We start from the raw sequence: 25,281 nt of genomic DNA on the forward strand, positions 1-25,281 counted from the left end.
CTCCCGGCGGGGGCTCTTTGGTGACAAATTGGAAACACACCGGTTGTCACCGTGCCAATTCCTTCTAACTCCTCATCAGAGGCAATCTTCGCTTCCCTTCCTGCAACTCAGTTTTTCTGGTTCAACCAACGAAGGACCCGAAGTCACCAACAACACTGGGTATAACGGACTTAGGACCTTGATAGGGCACCTAAAGCAGCAGAAGGAGCTGACGGAGCGCATGCGCGGGGGCTGGAAAGGCGCGCGCATGCGCTCTGGCGGCTGCCCGGGCTCGCCGGCCTCTCGCCGCGGCTAGGCGGCTGCGCGCGGCTGACGTGCCAGGCGGGCGGCGGCGGCGGGACTCCGCGAGGGGAAGGAGCGCCGCTGAGGTGGATGAGGTGGGGGGCCGGACCCGGAAGTGGGTGGGCGCGGGCGCGAGCGCGCGGGGAGCGGAGCTGGCTGCCCCGAGCCGGCGCGGCGCGGGAGCCCGGGGTTTCCCGGTAATGGGCCTGTGGGGCGCTCGCCCGGACAGCCTGGGAGGGAAGGGTCACGGGCGAGCGCGGCGCCGCCGACCCGGGCCTGGGCAGGCTGCGCGGCTTGCAGTGGTCGCTCGTGCCGACTCCGCTCCCGGCGCCCCTCCTAGGGCCACACTGCTCTGCCCTGTGGCTTTCGGAAGGTCTGTCGCTGCGGAGCTGTGCCGCGCTCGCCCGGGGAAAGCGTGCTAATGGAGAGTTGCTTTCCGTGGCCGCGCTGGTCTTATTGTCAGTGTCCCAGCACCCAGACCGGGACTGCAGCCCCGGCGTGTCTGCACGGTCCGCAGCCCCGGCCGGATCGCTCTCTCTGTGTTCTCTTCTTTCCACCGTAGTGGTGAATCAGGCCTGGAAGGTGTGCTGTGCCTTCACTTAACACTATTCTTTTGTTGGTTGTCTTCCCTAAACCCAGCCCTCCTCCTTCTCCGCCCTCAAAATCTTAGCTGCTGGTGAATGTGCCGTTGACTTTGTGATTAAGTTACAATTTAGAAAAGATTAATCGACAGCACCTTTGCTTATTTCAGATTGCTTTGCTGTGGAGTCCTTACGTGCTTCTCACTGTTTTGCAGACCATGAAACGGCGGGGCACGCCCCTTCAGAAGCTGTTGTTCAAGACAATCTAGTTTTTGTTTCAAAAACCTCGTAAGTCACTTATGAAGTTTCCTGTTCAAAAATTGCAGTACTGCAATGAAGAAAAGGAGAAGGGTTACTTCAAATCTTGACGAGAAGATCCATCTGGGCTATCACAAAGATTCTTCAGAAGAAAATGCTGGTGTGGAGTGCGGCCAAGTGACCTATACTCAGTCGACAGACAGACCCACCCCAGAGGCTCTTCAGTGTTACCAAGACCTTCCTCCCTCTCCAGATCAGAGAAAGCTTTTGAGTTCTTTGCAGTATAATAAGAATTTGCTGAAGTATTTGAACGATGACAGGCAGAAGCAGCCGTCTTTCTGCGACTTACTTATCATAGTAGAAGGAAAAGAATTTAGTGCTCATAAAGTGGTCGTTGCAGTTGGTAGTAGTTATTTTCATGCGTGTTTGAGCAAAAACCCCAGCACTGATGTCGTCACCCTGGATCACGTAACACATTCGGTTTTTCAGCATTTGCTTGAGTTTCTTTACACGTCAGAATTTTTTGTGTACAAATATGAAATACCTCTTGTTTTAGAGGCCGCGAAATTTCTGGACATTATCGATGCAGTGAAGCTGCTGAATAACGAAAACGTTGCTACTTTTCAGGCAGAGCTAACTGAGAAGTCATCTCCCGACGAAACACTAAATGAATTAACTGGAAGACTATCAAGTAATCATCAGTGCAAATTTTGTAGTAGACATTTCTGCTATAAAAAGTCCTTAGAGAATCATTTAGCTAAAACTCACAGGTCCCTGTTATTGGGGAAAAAACATGGGTTAAAAATGCTGGAGAGAAGTTTTTCTTCCCGAAGGTCTAAAAGGAATAGGAAGTGTCCTGTTAAGTTTGAGGACACTAGTGATGATGAACAGGAAAGTGGGGGTGGGTCAGACAATTTGAATCAAGAAAGTTTTGACAAGGAGAAGTCAGATAGGAATGATTCTGAGGATCCTGGAAGTGAGTATAATGCTGAAGACGACGAGCTAGAGGAGGAAATGTCAGATGAGGACTCTGACACTGAGCAAAGTGATAAAGATAACGATGCGGAAGAGGAACCCGAGGCTGGCGATTCTGCAGGGAGCATCCACGAAGGGTTAGCTCCCGTCATCATTCAGAACAGTAATAAGAAAATCCTGCAGTGCCCCAAATGTGATAAGACATTTGACCGAATAGGTAAGGAGAGTCTGTTTCCTCGCTCTAATTAAACATATACTCTGTGACTGTTTTAGAGGTAATCATTAAAAACTAAACTTCGAAAGGGACTTGTACGAAGAGTTCTGTAGTAGGGAAGACCTCTGATTTTCAGCACATCGTTTATCTTGTTAATTTAAATTGGTCGTGCATCAGAAATCTGGTATTTACTCTTTCACGTTTTTGTCATGGTGTCTCTACAGGTTATAGGTTCTATATTTGGGAGAAAGACTCCAGAAAAGCAGCAGTTATTGTATATAGCTTTTGACCACCAGTTTCATTTTAGAAGTGCTAGTTTTGAGTTACATGTACATTGATTATAAAATTGTTAGGTACATTCTGCACAAAAAATGATTAAAGCAGTTTAAGTAATCTGATCTTGTAAAAGAAACTATGCAGTTCTTTCCATACATAACTGTTTTGTCCTAGGTTACGTATGCTGTTTGCATAGATCAAAATTTGGTTCATAAGGTATTTGTAATCATTTGCTATCAAAATAGGTTAGCATATAGACTTGTTTTACAGTGGAAACTTTTCTTTTTTGCTTTTACAGTATTTTTTGAATGTATTTCTAAGGATACTCTTCTCAGTTCAGTTTTTAATGATTATTAATTTTACTCTGTTTCATACACAGAAGTAACTGAACAGCTTAGTCAGTTGGAAGAGCTTATGTGTACAAGAAACTTGTTAGTCCTGTCAGTAAATGTCACTGTAGCTCTATCAATGTGAGTATGTACAGAGAGCAGCTTTTTGGAGCTGAGGTACCTGGTAACATTTTATCTTAGAATATTTTATTTTTCCTACACATCTTAGACTTTGTACTCCCTGCTTGTGGTATTCTACAAACTTTAATTAGCCTAATTTGACTTGGAAATCAGTGAGCAAGGGTCAGTTCACTACGGGCATTATAGGTCCAGCATGTGGGTCTCAAACTGTTCTCTTGAGTCTGTGAGGTACTTTGTTGAGGGAGGACTTTCAGTTCCACTAGGTTTGAGAATACACAGTCACTTTTAACTTGATGCAATTTTGTAATAATACTAGAAAATATGTCTGTTAATTTTGCTTAGCCTAACTTTTCTTCAAATCACTTTATAAATAAGGTATCTTATGAGTGCTCTTCTTAATGTCCCTAGGAAACTAGAGTTTTATGCACATAAACTCAGAAAACGGTGCCTAAGATTGAAACTGAAAAACCAAGAAGTTTGCAAAATGTCTTTTATCAAAGTCATTCCATATATTATGAGAATCAGTAGATTACCGTGTACAGTTATTTCCAACATACTTTTCAGAATGAATTTTACATTATAGTCTTTCCCTTCTGTTGCTTGACTACCTCATTCTTCTATGGCCAAGTGTCTCTGTCTCTACGTGTGTCTATCTAGTTCTTGTTTAAATCTACATGCTGATTTAAAAGCTTGAGCTGGTGAAGGGTCATACTGCTAGGTTTTTAAATCTAGGCCTTGTGTGAGTTGTTTAACCTGTGGAGTTTTCCCCCTTCATAAGTGAAATGAGCTGATGCTGATGTGTTGTTATTATATGAATGGTTATGGTGAGAATTAAATGGGATGGTTCTGCAGAACCACTTAAGTACTGCACAGAATGCAGGTATACAAGAATATTAGCTGCTTCTGGTATTTATTAATTGAACACTGGATGCCTTTCAAGCCCTCTTAAACAGATAGGAAATGATTCTCTGTCCACAAGTATTTGAGTACATGCAAAAATTATCATAGTATAATAAAGTTAATGTTATCAGGAGGATCAGGGAAATGATGAGTGAGTTCTCGGAACTAGTAATACTGAACCTGAAACTTACAGAATAGGGTGACATTTACAAGATAGAAGGGTCAGTGTGTAAAGGTATTGAGGTATGGTATGTTCTAGAAATTGCTAAGGTGTGGTTGTCTTTCAAATAAGTAAAGAGGCATAGAAGAAATGACAGGCTCTAAGAGTAGGCAAGTAAAGGAGAGCCAGCTTTGGGATGGCTTCAGTGCTATACAGAGGAGTATGTTTTATCTGATGAACCTACTGGGGAGGGGAAGCTTAAAAAGAAAACAATAGCCAATGAGTTATAGCCAGATCATACTGTCTTCAGTGTGAAGAAGGAAATTGGGTAAGGAAAAGAGGCAAGAAGGAGCATATAACAAAGGGGTGGAAGCATAATGCTGCTTGGATTGGGAAGTTGAGTGACACTGGCAGTGAACAGTGGGATGAGGATAGAGTGGTGTTTCTGGTGAATGTCTTCAGAGCTGTTGGTGACAGCTAGAATGAAGAGTGTTAGAAGATACACTGTAAATGTTTTGTCTGCTAATCGCAAAACAACTTTATAGCTGGATTCTGTCATTTTTCATCTCATGCTTATTCCTTTTACAGGATTTTAAAAAATCCTTCTCAAATTTTTGATTATCATTTTGCTAGTCTAACTAAATTGAAGCTGAAACTTATATTCCTTGTGCTTGGTTAGTGTGCTTTGCATATTTCAAGTCATTAACATTTGCCAGCAAGCACTTACAGGCTTGAAATAAGTTTAAAGGGTGTTATCTGGATTTCCATTGGCTTGGACAGACCCTGTTAGGTTTCTTTATCGTCTCCTTGTTTGGCTGCCTTAAAGAGGTAACACTCTGAGATTTCTGCTGGAACCATTAGCTGTATAATACATGACCAAAAAAATTCTATTCCATTATTTGGATCTTTTATTCTTTCTGGTGCTGCAAGTAACACTCTTGATCTAGTTAAGTCTTTCCAGAGACTACCAGCTGTCCATTTCTCATCCAATTCTCATGTAAATAAGAGTCCTTTGACCTTGCTGCCCCTTATACCAAAAACCTACTGGGTAAAAAGCAAAATAAAGAGATGACAGATGGGGTAAGAGAGAAAACTTGGATAATTTATATTTTTTTTGTTTCCTACACAGAACTAAAATCTTTGTTTGAAGTAAATCACAATCTCCTCTAGAAACAAAAACATTTTATGTCCCCTCTCCCTCTTTACACATGAGTTTATATGGTCTGTTGGGATAGGACCCTCCTTGGTTCTTAGTGCATTGTGACAATACTTTATGTGCAGAATACTTTATGTGCTGTTTAAGGTGTGTTATATGAGTAAGTGCACTTGAGAGTAGCAGTATCCGATATGAAATATGGTAGGGCCATTCAGTGGTGCTTCTCACAAAAACTGCATGTGAAATTGAAAATAATAACCTGAGCCATCTGAGGGAGTAAATTTTGAAATACATCAAGACAAATTTATTCATGTGAAAATGTCTTTGGTTTGTGATTTTAACTTTGACATAATTCATATTGAGATTTGGTTCAGAAGATGACTGCACAGTTTTCCACTATATGCTGTTTTCTATTTTTTAAATAGACTGTTAAGTTTGAAAAGAACATGCTGATTTTATACATTGATATGGGAACCTCTTCACACAGAAATGAAGAAATGAATGTAGATTGTAGATATTGTTTCTACCGAGGAGTGTCCCTTTCATACCCCATACTCCTGCCACTTGCTTTAAGCATGAGATTTATTGGGGGATTACATTTTGTTTTTCTTCATAAATCTTTGGAGACACACTTGGATCTTCTGAGTCAAGCTTTCCCTCAAGCTTGTCTGTTGTTCTTGTTTAGAATTTCAAGTTCCTGGAGACAATGGGCTATGCAATATGGATGTGCATAAACTTTTGAATTTGTAACTTAAGGTTTTTCATTTCTGTGATTCATTATGCTATAGGAATTTATCTCAGTCTCTTGGCATTATTATATTTATTTTTCCTTTGTAAGTTATTTAAATTTTGTTATAAAAATCTTGCAAATTAAAAAAATCACATTTACTATATATACTTCAAAAGATTTTTTTAAAAAAAAAAACCTTTATGTTTGGGGATTGGAGAAGTAGCTCTACAGATATGAAGCCCTGAGGACCTCAGTTGAGTCCCACATAAAAAGTTGAGAATGGCTGCATGTGTCTGTACGTCTCAGATTGAGAAGTGGAGATGGGTGGGTTCCTGGAGTTGGTTGGCTAGAAGATAAGCTGATGGGCAAGCTTACTGTACTTCGAGCCACCTGTCTCAAGACTACAAGGTGGAGGGCCTTGAGGAGAACACCCAGTCACCCAGTGCTTTGCTCTGGTCTCTGGGTCTATGTGCATGGGCAGCCCCCACCAACACACACACACGCACGCACGCACGCATGCACGCATGTGCGCACACATACACACATACTCATGCATGTATGCATGCATGTATATAGGTATGTATGCATGCACACACAAGTGCTTTGAGCTATTTAAGTTTAATTTTTTTCTATTAATCTTTTTAAGACTACTGATCTAAGAAGGTGAGGTTTAATTTTTAAAAATTAACTGTCTATTCTATGATTTTAATATTTAGTATATATCTCAAATTTTATTCCTAGTAGAAAAAAGTCTTGATTGCACATGTAATAAAAACGCTACTAAATAGTAGTATAAGATCTTTATAACTGTAATATGTTTATAGTAAGTAATCAACTGGTCCAAAATTTTTCTTATATCTTATATATTTAGGTTCCATTTGGAACCAAAACTGAAATTCGTGCATTAGAGAGTTGATATGTTGTTTCCAGTTCTGAGACTTTGTACTAAAGATGCTGAAGGTAATAATGACTAACATTTATTAGTGTTTACTAGGTACTCGAATGCTTTAAGTATCATTTATGTATTAATTCATTTATTATATACAAACCCATAAAGTTTTACTAACTCAGGTCCTGAGAGGCTAAATTTTTAGCTTAATTAGGACACAGCTAACTGAGGAGGTGGCGGATAACAGTCTTTGTTTTCTGGACAAATGTATATAAAAAAAGGATACAGACTGTTTTGCAGAAAATTTTATGCATATTTTGTTGTTTGGGTGAGGAAGAGTTGAAACAGAGAAATTGTTTGTCCCAAGTCATACATTCTACAATTTAAGGAGACAGGATTTGTGTCTTGGTACAAAGATCCAACGTGGCCTGTATTTACCTGTGATTTTTTTTTTTTTGCCTCAGAAACATAGACATTTATATTTTACATAATGATATAAAGAACCTTATGCTAAATAAGAATGGAAATAAATTAAACCAATTGTATGCATCTATTTGCTTTCTTTTTCACTGTACTTTTCCTGTTTTCTTTTGTTGTTGTCTGTGTCACAGCTTCTTGGGTATTTCTATTAGGAAACCTGTATTGTCCATTCTGAGTAGATGAAGACCTTAGGCACGTGTTCCACGTGTATGACTGGTTGCCTTTTATGCCTGTTCATCTTTTCTTGCTTGCTCAGATTTTACCTGCATGTGCTGGATTTAGCATTTCATTCACACAGCCATACTTTATTTTCTTGTATCTTAAGGAGTTCTTATATAAACGGGTTGTATTGTTAATTATTTGTTAACTCTTCTAGCTTTGTCGCATTCTTTCCAGAATGCCTCCTGTGAAATGAAAAATTACAAAATAAGTAAACATTTTTTTGTAATATTTGAATAAGATCTCCCAATTTTGAACACTGAGTTTGTGGGTGTACATAGGAAAAGTAAATTATGATATAATAAATGTTAAATGAGTAGATATTTTTCTAAATGTTAGTTTTGCATTTAAAAAGTGCATTCAATATTCAGAAATTGTCAACACTTTTTCAGGAAAATTTCAGACATTAAGATCTATTTTATTATTTTTGTTTTTTCAAAACAGGATTTCTCTGTGTAGCTCTGGCTGTCCTGGAAATCACTTTATAGACTAGGCTGCCCTTGAATTCAGAGATTTGCCTGTCTTTGCCTCTTGAGTGCTGGGATTAAAGTCGTGCACCACCACAGTGTGGAGCATTAAGATTTTTAAAATACGTGAACGATTAAATGTTTTATTACTGAAGCTTTTGAGGGAAAGTATACTTTAAGTAGTAAGCTTGAAGCACCGAATCTTGAGGTTCATTTGAGTTAGAAATTTAGGTAAATATTTTTCTTTTTAGTTTTCTATATGAATTTGGGTGTATATATTATTAAACCGTGTGTTTTTATCCCACTCTGAAATTTCAGTCACAACATAGCAGATTTGTTAAACTTAATTTTCTTCTTCATTGTAGGGAAATACGAGAGTCATACCCGTGTGCACACAGGTGAGAAGCCTTTTGAGTGTGATATTTGTCACCAGCGTTATTCGACAAAGTCTAACTTAACTGTTCACAGAAAGAAGCACAGTAATGAAGTAGAGTTTCACAAGAAGGAGCACAAGTGCCCTTACTGTAATAAGCTTCATGCAAGCAAGAAGACACTAGCCAAGCACGTCAAGAGGCAAGTATTGTCTTGCTTCCACTGTGTCATTGTGCCTTCTATGGGAACACAAGTACACTGGAAATGTCTGCAAGGTGCTCGTTTCCAGTGCTGCCACTGCTTTATGGTTGTGCAGAGTTTACAAATCAACAAAACAACAGCCAGGGTTACTTTCTTGATATAGTTCATAGTTTGTTCTATTGTTGAGTTGAAGCCTTTTGGCCGCACAACAAGAATATGGCCTATAATGTACAGTTTATGATGCAGTTTGAGTATCCTTTTTTTTTTTTTTAAATTTGGTTTTGACAAGTAAGTCTTCATAAATATGTGGTGTTGAAACTCTTAGGAAATTTATTTTTCACATTCACCTTTAGTGTGGAAAAGTTTGTGAGTCATATAGTGTTGAATATTAACTCTAAAAACTGAAGTCTGCACACATGCAGATTTTATTTAAGAATACATTTACATATACTTTTCTTAATTTCTTTGTAACTTAGATATATGCATAAAATCTTTAAAATGGTGAAACCTATGTTCTTCCTAAATGTACCTGTGATTCTAAGAAAAATCGAGACCTAAGGTGGGTAAGGTTGCTGATGACTGTAATCCCAGCACCTGTGGGGCTGCGGCCGATAGATTGCTGTAAGTTTAAGGCCAGTTTGGGCTATAGAATGAGACCCAGTAATAACAACACCAAAAATGAACAAATCATGCCTCATTCTTTGTGTTTTGAAGCAGAGTTTTGATTTGTAGCCTAGGCTGGCCACCAGTACTAGCTCTGCCTGCTTTGGCTTTCTGAATGTAAGGTTCCAGGAGGCATGTACCACACTGGGCTAGAATCTGATTCTTGAGATCACTGTGGACAGATTCATATGAATTATAGACTTAATTAGCATATTTTCCTAATATTTTCTCTTTGTCATAGATTTCATCCTGAAAATGCACAAGAGTTTATTTCCATCAAGAAGACTAAAAGTGAAAGTTGGAAGTGTGAAGTAAGAATTTGTAATTTCTCTTAGAAAATCAAAGCAAATGTAATGTTGTCTTTGGGGAAACAAAAGTAATTGGGTTTAAAGTAATGGAACTTATCTCACTTTTAGAATTTTTTAAATCAAGTTATTTGAATTTTTTTTTAAATTTCTCCTGAAAATGTAGTTTCCAGATAGTAGGTTTCAGAAATGGAGATTCTGTTTTGGTTTTTATTATTCCCTGATCTTGTCCCTGCATACAATTAGCAAAATCACTATGCTTTGTATTGAGAGTTCTGTATAATGATGTCTAACATTACTATGGCAGAATATAGACATTAAAATTAAACTCTCCATTTTTGGTTATCCTTTGCTGTATAATAAACCATGTTGAAGTTCAAGGGTTCTTAAACTGCTTTTTACTGTTTCTCATCTTTTTGTGTGTCAGGAATCCAAACTGAAGACAGGGCTTTGCTAGGTATTTCTTTGATTCTGTGCTATGTTAATCAAAGTAACTGGGTTGTTATAAAGTATTGGATGATTTTTTTTTCTTTTTCTGGTTTTGGGGCCCTTTCGCAGCGACTTACTAATATAGCGGTCAACTTGGTGATGCCTGATGACTGGGGTTAGTAAGGATGCATCAGGGAACAACAGATTCCCTTCTTGCTCTTCTTGAAGCTGCTTGGGCTTCCTCCACCCTTCTAGTAGAGTAGCTAGGTTCAGAGAGAGACAGAGAGACAGAGGAAGACAAGAGAGACAGGGAGCGGGCATACTGATAGAGACAGACAGATGGGGGAGGTGTGTGTGTGTGTGCTTTTGTGTGCATGTGTGTGTATGTGTGCATACATGTGCATGCCAAGAAGCCTAGTCAAGGCCTCAGAGGTCCCAGATCATAACTTCTACCACATGCTATTGGTTAAATGGTCAGTTCTAGAACAAAGTGGATGGGAGAAGAATTCAGTGGGAGTAGTAGCAAAAGAAATCTGTTTAATCTGTCACGCCCCTAAGGATTTTTTTTGTAGTATTTAGTTGTATATAGTTTAATGTTTAATATTGCTTATCATTTACATTGCTAATCTAAAGATTAACACATCTATCTGTCTGTCTATCTGTCTGTCTAGGTGTGTGTGTGTGTATATATATATATATATGTATATATATATATATATATATATATATATATATATCGCACACTTCCAGAATTGTTCCTTCTCTTATTGCAGTTTCAAAACACTGGAGTTAATTTCTTTGACTCTACACAAGATAATGTCTTCTTTACTTTAAAGTTTTATCATCCTCAACTCTAAAAATGATATTGATAGTTATGTCTGCTCTGTAGCATTTTTTGAGCAGTAAATAAAATAATCTTGGAATTGTGCCTAGTTGGTACTGCTATCTGTTGATACAGCAGCTTCACTCTTTTTAAATCCCCGACTTAGATAACTTTTTGTTTGTTTGTTTGTTTTTCAAGATAGGGTTTCTTTGTGTAGACCTGGCTGCCCTGGAACTCACTCTGTAGACCAGACTGGCCTTACTCAGAGGACCTCCTGCTTCTGTCTCCCGAGTCCTGGGATTAAAGGTGTGCACCATCACCATTTGGCCATATATCATATTTTTATATACAGTGTTTTCTTATTTCTGAAAACTGAGATAAAAGTTGAGGGGTTTACTGTGATATAATTATTGATAATCCTAATTAACTATATGGTAATAATGATAAAGAAATCTTTTTATTTCTGATATAAATTTGGTTTTATTTTGTGGATTAAAAAAATTGATATCCATGGGTAGAGAGGTGGCTCACCTGTTTAAAGAACATTGGCTGTTCTTGCAAAGGACCCAGATTCTGTTCCCACTGAAAACCATCGGCTCCAGGGGACTCAGTGCCTTCTTCTGACATCCATGGGCATCAGACATGCATGTGATGGACATACACATATGTGTTCAAACACTGACATGAATAAATTAAAAATAAATCTTTTTTTTTCTTAAAAAGAATTTGCTATCTAGAATTAAGATACTAAGAGTATGTTATAGTCATGTTAACTATAGAATGATTCGAAGTTCATTTAACTTTAGGGTTAATTTAATAATTCTGAACTATAATTCTTCTAGTGTTTCTTATCCCCCACCCCCTTTTTAGCATAGTCAGAAGATTGATAATACTTTGGTAAGTTTTCTGTTGGAAGATGTTTATCTTTACTTGAACTTGTATGTTTTATCTTTATTATGAGCTTTGTATTTTAATTCAGCCTCAAATTAAGGTAACTACATTTTATATACACTCTCATCTAGATTTGTAAGAAATCTTTTACTCGAAGACCACACTTAGAGGAACACATGATTCTTCATTCACAAGATAAACCTTTTAAGTGTACCTATTGTGAAGAGCATTTCAAATCCCGATTTGCACGGTTAAAGCATCAGGAGAAGTTCCATCTGGGTGAGTTGTGTTTTCATAAAGCAGTCATCTAGTTTCGGATTATCTGAATCCAGAAGAGCCTACCACTGTTAAACTGTACTTTTTCCTCTAAAATCTCCATTGTTTGGAGATTGTAAAGAGCAGGGGGAAATGAAGTAATTATATTATGATCTTTAAAAAAAAGTCTCCTTTAAAAGAGTAGTTTTAAGTAAATGAAAAATTGAGAAGGTGCAGGTAGTTATTGTATTACCAACCTCTATATATAAAAGGTTATCCCACATCAGCATCCCCACCTCATGGCTATCAGCCTCTGTACACACATAGCATCCCCACCACATGGTACATTTTAAAAAGCAATGAATGTCCAAGTTTTGTTGATTGATTATAAAATGACTGCAGTTATCTGTTTATAAGTCTTGTTGTGTATATAAATTTTTAGTTTGCTTGGATAAAAACCTAAGAACATGAAGAAAAGGTCTATTGGATTTTTAGAATACATTGTTTGTTAGAAATTGCCATCTTTTAATAAGCTTAGCATGTCCTTAATTCAGTTTTCTTCAAATAAATTTGTTCATTAAAATTTCAAAAAAAAAAAAAAGAAATTGCCATCTTGTCTTCCAAAATGATTATGCCAACTGCATTAGAACGCCTGTTACTTTAACATTTAGTATTGTCAGAATTTTGTGTTTCAGCCACTGTAATAATTGCTTACTATATCAGTAATTCATTTGCATTTTACTGGAGATGTGGTGTTGAACATCTGTTCATGTGTTTGTTATTTGTCTTTGATGATCTGTGTTAAGTCTTTTACTTTATGTTTTAGTGTGGCTGTTTTGTTTTTTATTGTTGAGTTCTAATTGTTTTTTGATAAAACAGGTTTTTTTTTTTTTTTGGTTTTTCGAGACAGAGTTTCTCTGTGGTTTTGGAGCCTGTCCTGGAACTAGCTCTTGTAGACCAGGCTGGTCTCGAACTCACAGAGATCCGCCTGCCTCTGCCTCCCGAGTGCTGGGAGGCGTGCGCCACCACCGCCCGGCCTAATAAAACAGGTTTTTAAAATTATGTTAGCTACAAAATGTTAAAGGACCTTGAACTATTGTATCTCATTAGAAAAGTCTGTCTGTTGTTATGATAACTTCAAGGCTATATTGTGTTTTAAGGCATATTTGATTTTTGTGTTTATAATATGAAAGCTGCTTATTGCTAGAAAATACAGTATTTTTTAGCTTATCCCTTTCCAAGTGGTTTTTGAGTAAGCTCAATGTTTGCAATTCTAAAAAACCAACATAGAAATAACTATTAAATATATTAAAAGTTCCAGTTAGAGACATCATGATTGCATGTTACATGTGAGAAAATTATTTTTATACTTTATTTCAGGAATAACAACTTTATGAATGTGTTTGTACATTTTAGACTGTGTGGTGTATGTACATGTGTGTTTGCAGGTGCACCTGATTGTGCATGCAGAAGCCAGAAGAAGATGGCTTATTCCCGTATTATTATTCTCCACTTTGTTCCCTTTAGACAATATGTTTGACTGAGTCTGGACCTAGGCTGGTGACCGGCTAGCACCAGCAAGTCTTCTGTCTTTGCCTGTCTCACAGCTCTGGGGTTACAGATGCTCTGTCCTCACTTGGCCTTTGACCTAGGTTCTGTGGATTCAAATTTAGGTCTTCATTCTTACTCAGGACATGTTCTTACTCATAACCTCAGTATCTACCTACTTGTTATTGGACAATTAGTGGTTTCTTTTTAAATTGAAAACTATAGTTGATTTTAAAAAAAAATATCGTGACAGAGATTTTTATGACTAGTATATTGATTCTACTTCCATTTCTGTTTTTAGTTTTCTATTTCAATTTCTATTAAATATATCATTTTGTAATCAGTGTTTGAAAAGTATCAGATAGAAGTTCTAAATTAAAAATCTAGTCTACTGTGTATTCTTTTTTTTTTAGATTTATTTATTTATTATGTATACAACATTCTGCATTCTGCCTTGATGTATGCCCGCAGGCCAGAGGAGGGTGCCAGATCTCAGTACAGATGGTTGTGAGCCCCCATGTGGTTGTTGGGAATTGAACTCAGGACCTCTGGAAGAGCAGCCAGTGGTCTTAACCTCTGAGCCATCTCTCCAGCCCTCCACTGTGTATTCTTATTTTTATAGCTTAAGAGTTAAAGTAACCAGTTTTATATCCTAGTTTTTTTCCTATCAGCATATGCTGAGCTGGCTAACTCTTAGAGCTCATGAAGAGGATCTTTCTAAAAATGGTTTAACTGGAATTTTTGTTATTGTTGTTTATTGAAAGATTACTTGCTTTTTTAAAATTATATTTCACTATCTACTAAAAATGGTAGATAGTCAAGTTTAATTTTTTAATGTGTTAAGCTTTAGTTATAAAAATCTATGAAAAATTACTCTAGGAAAAGACACTGGACATTCAAAGTAGTACACACTTACCAAACAGATGCTAGCTTGGTAATGAGTTCTGTCTTAGTGTCTAGGGAGATTGTGGCTCCATATTAAATTATAGTGCAGAGTGTAATCTAGCAGGCCAGTAAATCACAGTTCTCTACACACATGCTTAGTTACTGTGCGTAATTTCTGTAAAAGGTGACATTTACTAGGAAGACAATGTAGGTGTGATATCATGTAAATGAAGCATACAATCCTCTCTCTCTGTCTCTCTCTCTCTCTCTGTCTCTCTCTCTCTGTCTCTCTCTCTCTGTCTCTCTCTCTCTCTCTCTCTCTCTCTTTGTATAAAGTGGATTTATTAGAATGACTTAAAAGCTGTGGTCCAGCTAATCCAACAGTGACTGGCTGTGAATGGAAAGTTGAAGAATCCAGAAGTTGCTCAGTCCACATGGCTGGGTATGTCAGCTGATCTTCGACATATACTGAAATCTCAGAGAAATAGACTTTATGCCAGTGAAGGCATAGACTTGGTGATAGCAAGTTGAGAGCAAGCAGGCAAAGGCCAAAAGCTTCCTTCTTCCATGTCTTATCTAGGCTTCCAGCAGAAGGGTTGGCCCAGATTAAAGGTGTGTCAAGATCTGGGTTAAAGGTGAATCTTCCTATTTCAAATTAAGTAAAAATCCCTCACAGCTGTGCCCTTCATTTTTGGATTTTAGTTAATCCCATTTATAGTCAAGTTGACAACCAAAACAGCAATCAAAAAGGTAAAATGTAATAGGTTTTAAGTTTATATTCTCTTTCTCTGAATATATGTTATTTCCAGTATTATAGGTATTATTTTCAAAAACTCTGAAAAATATTTCTGAAATAAAATAATGAGCTTACATTTTTCATATTTAAGAAAAAGAGCAAACATAATAAACCATGTAGGTGATTGGTTTGAGTTCTGGTCCCCTTCCCCCCTTTTATATAATGATGCTAACAAATGGTGAATGGTGACGTGGCTCAGTACCAGAGCGGATGTGTGACGTGGGAAGGCACAGATCCGTCCTTAGCACCGCCAAGTCAACGGATGGGCAACAAAGGGAATGTTTAATGACTTATGTAGTAGGCAGTGTTGAGCCTCACCTCTATACTTTCACTGCTGTGGACTGCTGTAAACTTCAGATGAACGATTCACAAGAAGCAGTGCAAGTCCCATCCCTGAAGAGGTTGTTGAAGCAGCTCGATTATGCTCTAGGGTGTTTGCTTTTTCAGGTCTGCTCTACTTGTTTGGTGGTGCGAGTGATGCCAATGTTGCTATCACACTTAGAAGAACTCTTATTGTATTAAAAAATACATTCGTCTACAGAGAAACCCTGGCTCAAAAAAAAAAAAAATCCATGTTGCCTATGTTAGGATTGTATGTTCTGTTGAGTTAGAGAGATATCTAAGTAATATGATTGGAAGAGTTAAAGAACTTTTAATATATCTGCATTTGTAAGTGTGAAATTTATAGTCAGATAAACTAACTTTTAAGAGTCAGATCTTCTTCTATCCTGTGTATAGTTATTTTGAAGTCCTGCTTAATGGTAAGATTTTAGCTTAGCTTCATGAAATAGAGAGTTGAGAGAAGCTTGACGACACGCAAAGCTGAATATCCAGTGTTAGAAAAAAATGAAAAGTTGTCAAGGAACCCTAACAAGTAACCGAACATGCAGGTGGATGGATGCTCTGTGTCTTCCTCTCCCTGCTGGGGACATCAAGTGTACAGAGAGTTAACAGGCTAGAAGACGTTAAGAATAGATGGTTGTGCTGCACTACATCACGCTTGTCATGACAGGTTCCTCTTGCTCTACAGCCCATCGGGGTATTTTCAACTTCGCAAGTACTGACTTTCTTTCAACTATTTGGAGACTTTTCTTTTCTCAGTGCAGGGATTGAGGAGGGAGTTTCAGTGGTACTTAAAATGAATCTACAAATATTTGTTGAATTAGTTAATACGTGAGTAATAAATTAAAATTCCATTCTCAAAGAAATAAAGATTTAAATATGTTAAGCATGCATGGTAGTGATACAACTTTTCAAGCCTTGCCTCATTTCTAATGTAGAAATTTCCTGTATTTTTGGATCAGTTTTGCTTTAAATAGTCTCTGAGTCTATGTCCAAATTCTGTCTCTTTTTCTTGTGCTGTTATGATCAATTCCTCGTAATTCCTCCTTCAATTTATTCTTGCAAATTCCGAGACACCGTTTTACAAGTGGATGGTTTCCTTGAACTGCATCTGCTGTGCATCCATCACCATGTTTTTCTTTTAGCTTGATGTTCAGTAGAACTTAACTGTCTCAAGTTACTTACTTGGTAAAATGGTGGAAGTCAGAACTAGGAAAGGTCAGTATGTCACTGTGGCAAGTGTGGGTTTAATTTTGTAAGAGTGGGCAGAAATGTGCCATGTTTTATATATATATCCTTGTATTTGGGCCTAAGTGCTAGAAATGCCTTTTGGGAATAAACAACCTAGGAGAGAAGAGAATATAAACAAATAATTTCAGAATATTACAGATTTTGCATATGTTCCTGTTGGTGGTAGCAACAAATTTGTGTTAGCTCTATTGAATTTAGCGTAGTATCTATCTCTATCTTGAAACTCAAATACATGCTTTTATTTTTTTTAGGTCCCTTTCCATGTGATATATGTGGTCGTCAATTCAATGACACTGGAAATTTGAAACGCCATATAGAATGTACTCATGGTGGAAAGAGAAAATGGACTTGCTTCATTTGTGGGAAGTCAGTACGGGAAAGGTACATTTATCTGCACACTCAGAAACGTTGAAGCACTTACATGTGTTATAAATTATTAATAAGTGTTATAGGAGGTAGATAACTCAGGACACAAAGTACTCTGACTATACTTTAGTTTAAAATGTAAATGACAGAGACATTACAGAAGCCAGGGTTTGCAGGTTCAGATAGTTGGTTTGCTACATCCTGTTTGTTTGTCACTTTTGCTGGTCTGTCAGGGTGGCCTTGTGAACTGTTGGAAAATCTGCAGATGGTGTCCATCCACAGACCCTGTTCGTACTGCCTTTTGTACGCTTTAGTGAGCTAACTGTAGTCCCAGTGTTGTTAGGACTGTGCTCACAACTCAGATTTTCAAAGGCATGTGCTATCTTGTATACTAGGGTGTGTGTATGAGAAGGAAGCAGAAAGCATGGTAAATATGAGTGGTTATTTCTGAGGAGAGAAAGGGGAATAGGATAAGTGAGGGACCTGATAGTATGGTAATGTTTCAGTTCCTGAGCATATGTTTAATGCTGATCTTGAAAAACAGGTGTAAGTTTTATAATTTTTTGAGGTTAAGTTTAGTGATACATGTCTGCAGTCCCATTACCAGGAAAACAAAACAGGATACTTATGTTTGTCATCAGCTCAGATTACATTGTGAAACACTATGCAAAAATTAAAACCTTCAGTGTATTTAAGCTTTATGGTCTTCAACTTAGAAATAGAAATGCTAATTTCTTTTTTTAAAATTTTTATTTATTTATTTATTTATTTATTTGGTTTTTCGAGACAGGGTTTCTCTGTGGTTTTGGAGCCTGTCCTGGAACTAGCTCTTGTAGACCAGGCTGGTCTCGAACTCACAGAGATCCGCCTGCCTCTGCCTCCTGAGTGCTGGGATTAAAGGCGTGTGCCACCACTGCCCGGCTGAAATGCTAATTTCTTAATATAAATTATGAATGTGGTAGGAAAGTTGGAAAATCATTATGCCTCTTAATATGAAATCATATTTATAGGTTAGAAAATTATAAATTTATTAGGTGGTTTATGAATTTATTTTCCCCAATATTAAAACAAAATAATCAAATGAGCCAAGAAGGAAAAACAGAACAAAATGAAGGTAACACTTCTATGTTGATGCTAATTGTTTTTATAGAGAAGTTTAGAAATATCTGCAGGGTTTTCCCCCCGCTGTCAGGCTTGGTGGTTCTTGTCGATGAGCACCGTCTGCTGGCAGAGCTTCAGCTCATGTTCTGCCTTTCCAAGTCATCTGATAGATTGACATGACAACCAAACCAAGGCGGTTGGAAAAGCCACCAGAAGTCAGGGACACTTCTTTTTACTACTCTCTCCCTAAATAACTTTGTCCATCCTGATTCAGACCTTTAGGTGTGTAGAAAAACTTGAAAAGAACTCCAAGTGTTCTAGCAAAGTGCTTGCTGAAGGAATGGCTAAACTGTAGTCCTCTGTTTTAATAAGGAGTTCGAACTCTGCATTTAGTATGTATATTGGCAAAAGGAATATAATTTGTTACCTATATCAGAAAATATGAGATTAATAACTCTGGAATATATATATATATATATATATATATATATATATATATATTATATGTGGTTTTAAATTTTTAAACATAGGACGACCTTGAAAGAACATTTAAGAATACATAGTGGAGAAAAACCTCATCTTTGTAGTATATGTGGGCAGAGTTTTCGTCATGGAAGCTCATACAGGTAAGTTATCTTCCCTTGTATTAAATGAGATAAAATTACAGGTCTGTTTTAATTCTATTTTATTATAAGTGGTTTGTTCAATTAAATCCTTTCTTAGACTCATATGCATCTGGGAAAAATTTTTACTGATTTCTCTTTAATTTCTATTCTCTGTGTAAAACATTGAATATTTCCTCATTATCAACTTTACCAGAGTCTTTACTAAATGTTCATTATTTAAATATTAAATTATTTTGTCTTTGGGTGAAAATAGTATTAAAACTCTGGTGTTCCAAGTTTTTTTTTTTTATTTATTTCTTCATCCTTCATTGTAGAAGAATATATTTAGTATGGAAATAACATTAAGGATTCTGGAATTCTCAGTTTTAGATGGCCTTCTGTGCATTGTTACTTGTTTGTCTTATGTCTGAATGACTGTAACTGAAGGTTCTGAATTTCTCCCTAAATAGGTATTTACTAAGAAATATGTATGATTGTAATTTTTCTTAGTTAATTCTAGAATTATAATCTTATGGCTTTAATAGTAATAGTTTCATTTATTATCTCTTTAACTGTAAAGAGATTATTTTGTCTAGCCACTTGGCTGTTTTAGTTAATATAAAGTCAACACTTATTTTAGAAACTTGAGTGGAAAGACTGTTCCTTTTACTTTGGTATACACAAAACATTGTAGGAGTAAAAGTGAGTCAAACTAGGTAAATTTCAATAATCTAAACCTTTTATTGTTTATCTTTGAATTTAAAGCACCATTTTTTAGTGTGAGGTAGTTAAAATATTATTTTTATAAGCCTAAGGTCTTTTAAAATATTGTGATTTGTCAGCTATCAATTTGTATATAGTATCATTTTTCCAGAGTAATATAATCATCAGTTGTTACTATCAATCAGTAGCTGTCATTATCTTGTAGTTATTTATATACTTATCCATTTGAACAATTCTAATTCCTTAAATATATTCTTGAGACTCAGATCAATAACATCCACAAATATTTGGAAGAGTCTGTGAGGTAGATTTAATATCTAAGAACTTAGGAAGTATTTAGAATTATATGGGAAATGCATATTTCGAAGTGCCCTTTTGGGAAAAGTGAATAGGAACCTCAAGATCTTATTTAAAAGACAGAAGGACTCTTAAAGTCCTACGTGCAGAGCAAATGATACATGAGGGTGCTGAGCATCCAGCCTGTTTTCATTCTTTTTATCACTAAATCATTATCAAGCATTATCATTCCACACCAGTTTGAGCAGTCTGTGTTCTTTTATCTTTATAGGCTGCACTTAAGAGTACATCACGATGATAAGAGATATGAGTGTGATGAGTGTGGAAAGACATTTATTCGCCACGACCACCTAACAAAGCACAAGAAAATACATTCAGGTAAGTTTTATTTTGTATTTCTCTTTCCAAAACTATTTAAAAACACTGTAGAGAACATAATAGCACTTTCTATTTTTGCTAGCTGTGGTTTTAATAGTTGACATTTGCTGATTACCCCTTTATAATGATGATTTTAAGACCTGTTTTGTAAAAGCATCTGGAAATAGGTAAATAATCATAGCATGTTTACTGAAATTTTAAAATTTAGTTTTGAATAAATTCTCAAAGTTTATAATTTGCATATTATGCTGATGTATGCAGCAATACTATTGGTACATCCCTGAAGAGAGGACAGTATTTCTCACTGTGATTATATTTGAGAAGTTAGTGAAAGTTTGGTTTAAAGTGACATTATTATAACTGAGTATTCAAGTTTATGTTGTAGTGGATTTTGAAGCCTTATATTTGGAAAAGAACACCTTTGTAGTCCTGACCAGTTTCTCAGATATTTTCATTGTAATTTTGTACTCTGGGGATTTCTTTCATGTTTTTGTCTCAGATTGATGTTCAGGAAATGCTAAGAGCCAACTCTGTGAGCACAGTAATGGGAAAGAGCCATCTCTATGTGCACAGTAGAACAGGTGATTATCATCAGTATTATAGACAGTCCTGAAGTATGAAGTGTGACAGATGGCTTTCTTAATGATCATAGTCAGGCAAATTGCAGCTATCCTTACTTCTAAGAGATTAAAGATCTGATGACATTTTAATTGAGATTGTGCATTTTCATTTCTAGTAAGGGCATTCTAAGTTTGTAATTCTAGAAGTCACATGTATTAATTGTGCATTGGTATTGAGACAGTGATCAGCCTTTGCGTGGCAGTATAATACTAGGTAATCAGTTGGACTTTTCATGGTATTTATATTTTGGCTCATTGCAAATGTTAGAAATCCCTATAGATGAAAATATTTTAAAAATACAAAGATCTGAAAATGTTCAGGTCCTTTTTCTAAATAGTGAAATAGTTCATCTAAATTTAATGTATGTTTATTTGTGGTATTTCATATCTAGTTATGTATTTCTAATCAATATCCTGGGTTTGAAGTTATTTATCTTGTTCTGCTACATTGAAAGGTAAGATTAGATGTCTACCATGTAAGGTTACTAATTTTTCCATGTGATCAAATATTCACTTTCATTAAATTAGGCTTGAGTTCTTTGGGAAAGATAATTGAATAAATGTTATAAAGGAAATAACCCAGATAAAAGGGTGGCTTTGCTTTCTTGGTGTCCCATTAAAAGAACTTACCGTTTGGTCATTATTTCGGAGAAAAAAAGAAAAAACTTAAATGTTTGTTATGTTAAAAGAAATATGTGGGCCTTTGTTTTCAGGTGAGAAGGCTCATCAGTGTGAAGAGTGTGGGAAGTGCTTTGGTCGGAGGGACCATCTTACGGTTCACTACAAGAGTGTGCATCTAGGGGAGAAGGTGTGGCAAAAGTGAGTGGATGCAGCTTTCCTCTTTACTACTGCTGGCAGCATCATGGGTAGAGAACAACTCACACTTTTTGGTTATTCTGTTTAATTTGCAGTAGGTTAATTGTCTCTCTTTGGTTTCTATATTCCTCGAAAGTCTCAAAAATACACACACACACACACACACACACACACACGAGCAATGTTATTACTCAAAGGCTAGGGAGTGTTAGACATTGACTTACATTTAAATGCTACTCATTCTACAGATGTCATAGTCCTGACAATTAAAATTTGATTTTGACCTTAACAGTATTTGTTAGACATTCCACTGTGCTGCTAACTATGTAACTTTTGGACTTATAGATTACTTATATTTGTGTGTAATAAAAGCAAGAGATTCACATTTTATTTCTTTAGGTAAACTAATGAGAGCCATGCCAACGTCAATGAATGCAGCTTTTGAGATTATTTCAGTTTCATTTAGTCAGGCTCAGTATCTATCTCTTCAATTAACTGACTTAAATTTACTTCAGGTGAAACTCTTTGTACAGTCTGGTAATCATCATTGCCATCACAATGTAGAATATTCTGTTACCACAAATTCTATGCTCTAAACCTCTTTCCCATTTTGTCCAGTATTGATGGCTTTTTTATTCTTTTCTCTGTATTCTCTCCTTTGTGTATTTAATAACTAATTAAAAGTTGGGCTGATTTAAGACATTTTGAAGTTTTATTCTTACAAGTGTCTTTATAAAAGTTCTGTTAAATATAAATGGAGAAAGACCCGTGAGGCTAGCTCTGGGTTTAAAAGTACCCTATTCCTCCAGGCCTGTATGCTTTATTGATGCGACATTTGTCTGTAGAGTTTTAGAGTTGTCAGTTACTTTTTATTATTACTTAAATAGATGAACCATTTGCTTTCTTAGATATAAAGCAACATTTCATCAGTGTGATGTTTGTAAGAAGATTTTTAAAGGAAAATCGAGTCTGGAAATGCATTTTCGGACACATTCAGGTAAAGTTAAGGGTAATCAATGCAGGTCTTTGTGTAGTTATTTAATAGTACAACATGTTCGTATGTGTTATTCCTAACTGAAATATTTACAAACAGTATTTTTATTAAAGTTCATGTCATGAATAAGCAGCATTTTTGCTTTCTTCTCAATTTGAAGAATTTGGGAAATTATTTTCTGTGGTGAATAGCCCAAGCTTTAGTACTCTTTTCTCCTTTTCTTTGCCCTATGGTTCTCCTTTGTGAGCTTTGTCAGGATTCTTAGGCCTCTGTTGCTGGTATCTTCTTCTTTCGAAAGAGTTTATGCATACATTTATGACTCACTCCCATCAGGTTGTAATGTATAGGTTTCTTTCCTCAGAGAGCTGCTTGTAGCCCACAGGCCGCTCTAGTAGTATTTTTTGCTTTTGATGCATTCCACTAGCCCATGCAGAATGAAGTATGGGCTTCATTTTCCCTCCTATACTAAAATTGAAGGTTTATTTTTTTCTTAAATCAAGAAATATGTTTATGTACTTAAAACTTCTTTGCTTTATTCTCACTTTGTATATTTTATGCTGCTATTTTGAAAGAGACAAATTATCTCATGAATGCTAGAATGGAAGTAATTTAATTTGGGTAATTTTAAATATTAAATAGTTTCCAGTAAAGATTTATTACTTTTGCAGTGATGTTGCTAAAAGCAAAATTATATACTTCCAATGAACAAGTTTCAGGAGTGCATACTTAGGGGTATAAACTGAAGAAACTTCGTTAATGCTGTTTTTCACCTCGATTATAAGTAAAAAGCATATAGATCTCATGAAATAGATGGTGAACCCACAGAAAATTAAATTGAGCTTATTGATAGTTTAATCCATCGCAGCTGAATTATATCTGATTATTTTATACGTGGTGTGAATTTAAGATATCCTTTTATTCTTTGAAAGTTGAGGAATAAACCGTACCGTAAAGTAAAACAACTGTTGTAGCCCTGGTGGAATATAAGGGGAAGAAATAATCTAAAGCAAAGGCCAGCAAGTATATGTAAAGAGCCAGATAGTAAATAGATACTCCAGAGTGTTTTGGTTATAGTTTGGTCACTGTTTGGCCTATGTTGCTGTACCACACGAGTAGCCATAGGTATTATTACAAGTAGCTGCATCTGTGTTCAGTAAAGCCATAAAAGCAGCCATCATTCTAGATTTGACTTACTGAGACCCAAACAGGACTTGACAAAAATAACTCTTTCAAAAATTGATCACATGGTTTCTTAAATCCATAACCCCGTGTTATCTGTGTATGAGAGTTAATATTTTGTGTAGAGGGGAATCCCACATCACATGATGATCATTGAGAAGACAATATCCCAAGTGTCAGCTTATCAACACACATTACAGAAATGAGCTCTTAATGTTTACTGGGTAGAGACCCCTTATTCAGAAAATAAATTCCTAACTTTATGAGGGGGAGGAATTACCAATTATATAGTAATTTTATAGGTTTGTTCAACTAGAGAATGGTGAAGAATATTGAACCATCCTCATTGAAGTGACTGGCAGTGCCCCTTTGATGACCAAAAAGTTTTTGTTGTCCTGGTTGGGGAGATCAATTATGTCCTTGCCTTGCAAACAGAAGGATCCAATTTTGATTCCTAGGACCCAATTTTGATTCCTAGGACCCAATTTTGATTCCTAGGACCCATATATGAAAGCTGGTGCTGTGGTACCCACTTATAATTTTACCAGGGGAAGTGGTGTTAGGGAAATGAAGACAGGCATGTCCCAAGTCCAGTTTTGGTTACCTGGAGAACTTCAGGCCAATGTTCCCAAAACAGACTGGACCAAGTTGACTTCTGACATTCACATACATATAAATACACACCTGTACCCACATGAATATCTATACATATACAGACAATTAACAATTTTGTTCTCTAGATTATTTTTAAGTCTTTAAATCCTTAGGGCATCACATGTTGTTGGGTTTCAGGATCTCCTTACTTAGTTTTTGTGATCTTTGAGTACATCATTTCTACAGATAGGGTACAATATAGGTCATTTTCAGCTTGAATTTATCATGCTTTCCTATGACTAATGTCTAATCTTGCTTTCAATTACAAAAATGAGGGAAGTTAGTTGAGAAATAATTCTCTCCCATATCTTTGGCTTTTGCAGTCCTCAGAATACATGCATGCGTGCATGCATACATTTTCCTCACAGTGGCCTTGTTGGATTGTAGTGGATTAGTTAGAATTGGCATAAGGATGACAAGATGCTTAGGGCTTGATTTTCGGTTTGGGTTTTTTTTTTTCTTTCTTTTTTTTGAAGTTCAACATATATTTTCTTATAAACTATTTTTGTTGAAGATAGCTCACAAAGTGCACAAATCTTAATGAAAAGCCCAGTATACTTTTTGTGATAAATTCATCAGTGTTGTCACTACGCAGATCAAATTATAGAACAGTAGTAGGCTGTTAAAAGTTTCCTTCATGACTGCTCTTAAGAGGTAACATTCTTGAAAGACATGGCTATTTTGGTTTACATTACCAGAAATTAATTTTTTCTGCTTCAATTTTATATAA

At 36.3% G+C, this 25,281-nt stretch overlaps 1 protein-coding gene across 3 annotated transcripts in view; it reads left to right on the forward strand.

Moving 5' to 3' along the window:
• Positions 1-272: 272 nt before the first annotated feature.
• The window catches only part of Zbtb41 (zinc finger and BTB domain containing 41), a 32,327-nt gene continuing 7,318 nt past the window's right edge, over positions 273-25,281 (forward strand). The window contains exons 1-10 of one of the 3 annotated variants that reach the window (XM_041648253.1): positions 273-377; positions 1,079-2,313; positions 8,423-8,630; positions 9,535-9,604; positions 11,873-12,020; positions 17,070-17,199; positions 18,816-18,911; positions 20,182-20,288; positions 21,622-21,727; positions 22,633-22,721. In XM_041648253.1, the coding sequence (XP_041504187.1) occupies positions 1,197-2,313; positions 8,423-8,630; positions 9,535-9,604; positions 11,873-12,020; positions 17,070-17,199; positions 18,816-18,911; positions 20,182-20,288; positions 21,622-21,727; positions 22,633-22,721 (2,071 nt within the window). In that variant the 5' untranslated portion in view covers positions 273-377; positions 1,079-1,196. Of the gene's footprint in view, positions 378-414; positions 480-1,078; positions 2,314-8,422; positions 8,631-9,534; positions 9,605-11,872; positions 12,021-17,069; positions 17,200-18,815; positions 18,912-20,181; positions 20,289-21,621; positions 21,728-22,632; positions 22,722-25,281 lie in introns of those variants that run through there. The other 2 variants (XM_041648255.1, XM_041648254.1) reach the window with 2 other exon arrangements.

This window comes from Microtus oregoni, unplaced genomic scaffold, assembly GCF_018167655.1.
Source record: "Microtus oregoni isolate MIOR12 unplaced genomic scaffold, Mior012 000003F_ref0000135, whole genome shotgun sequence".
NCBI lineage: Eukaryota > Metazoa > Chordata > Mammalia > Rodentia > Cricetidae > Microtus > Microtus oregoni.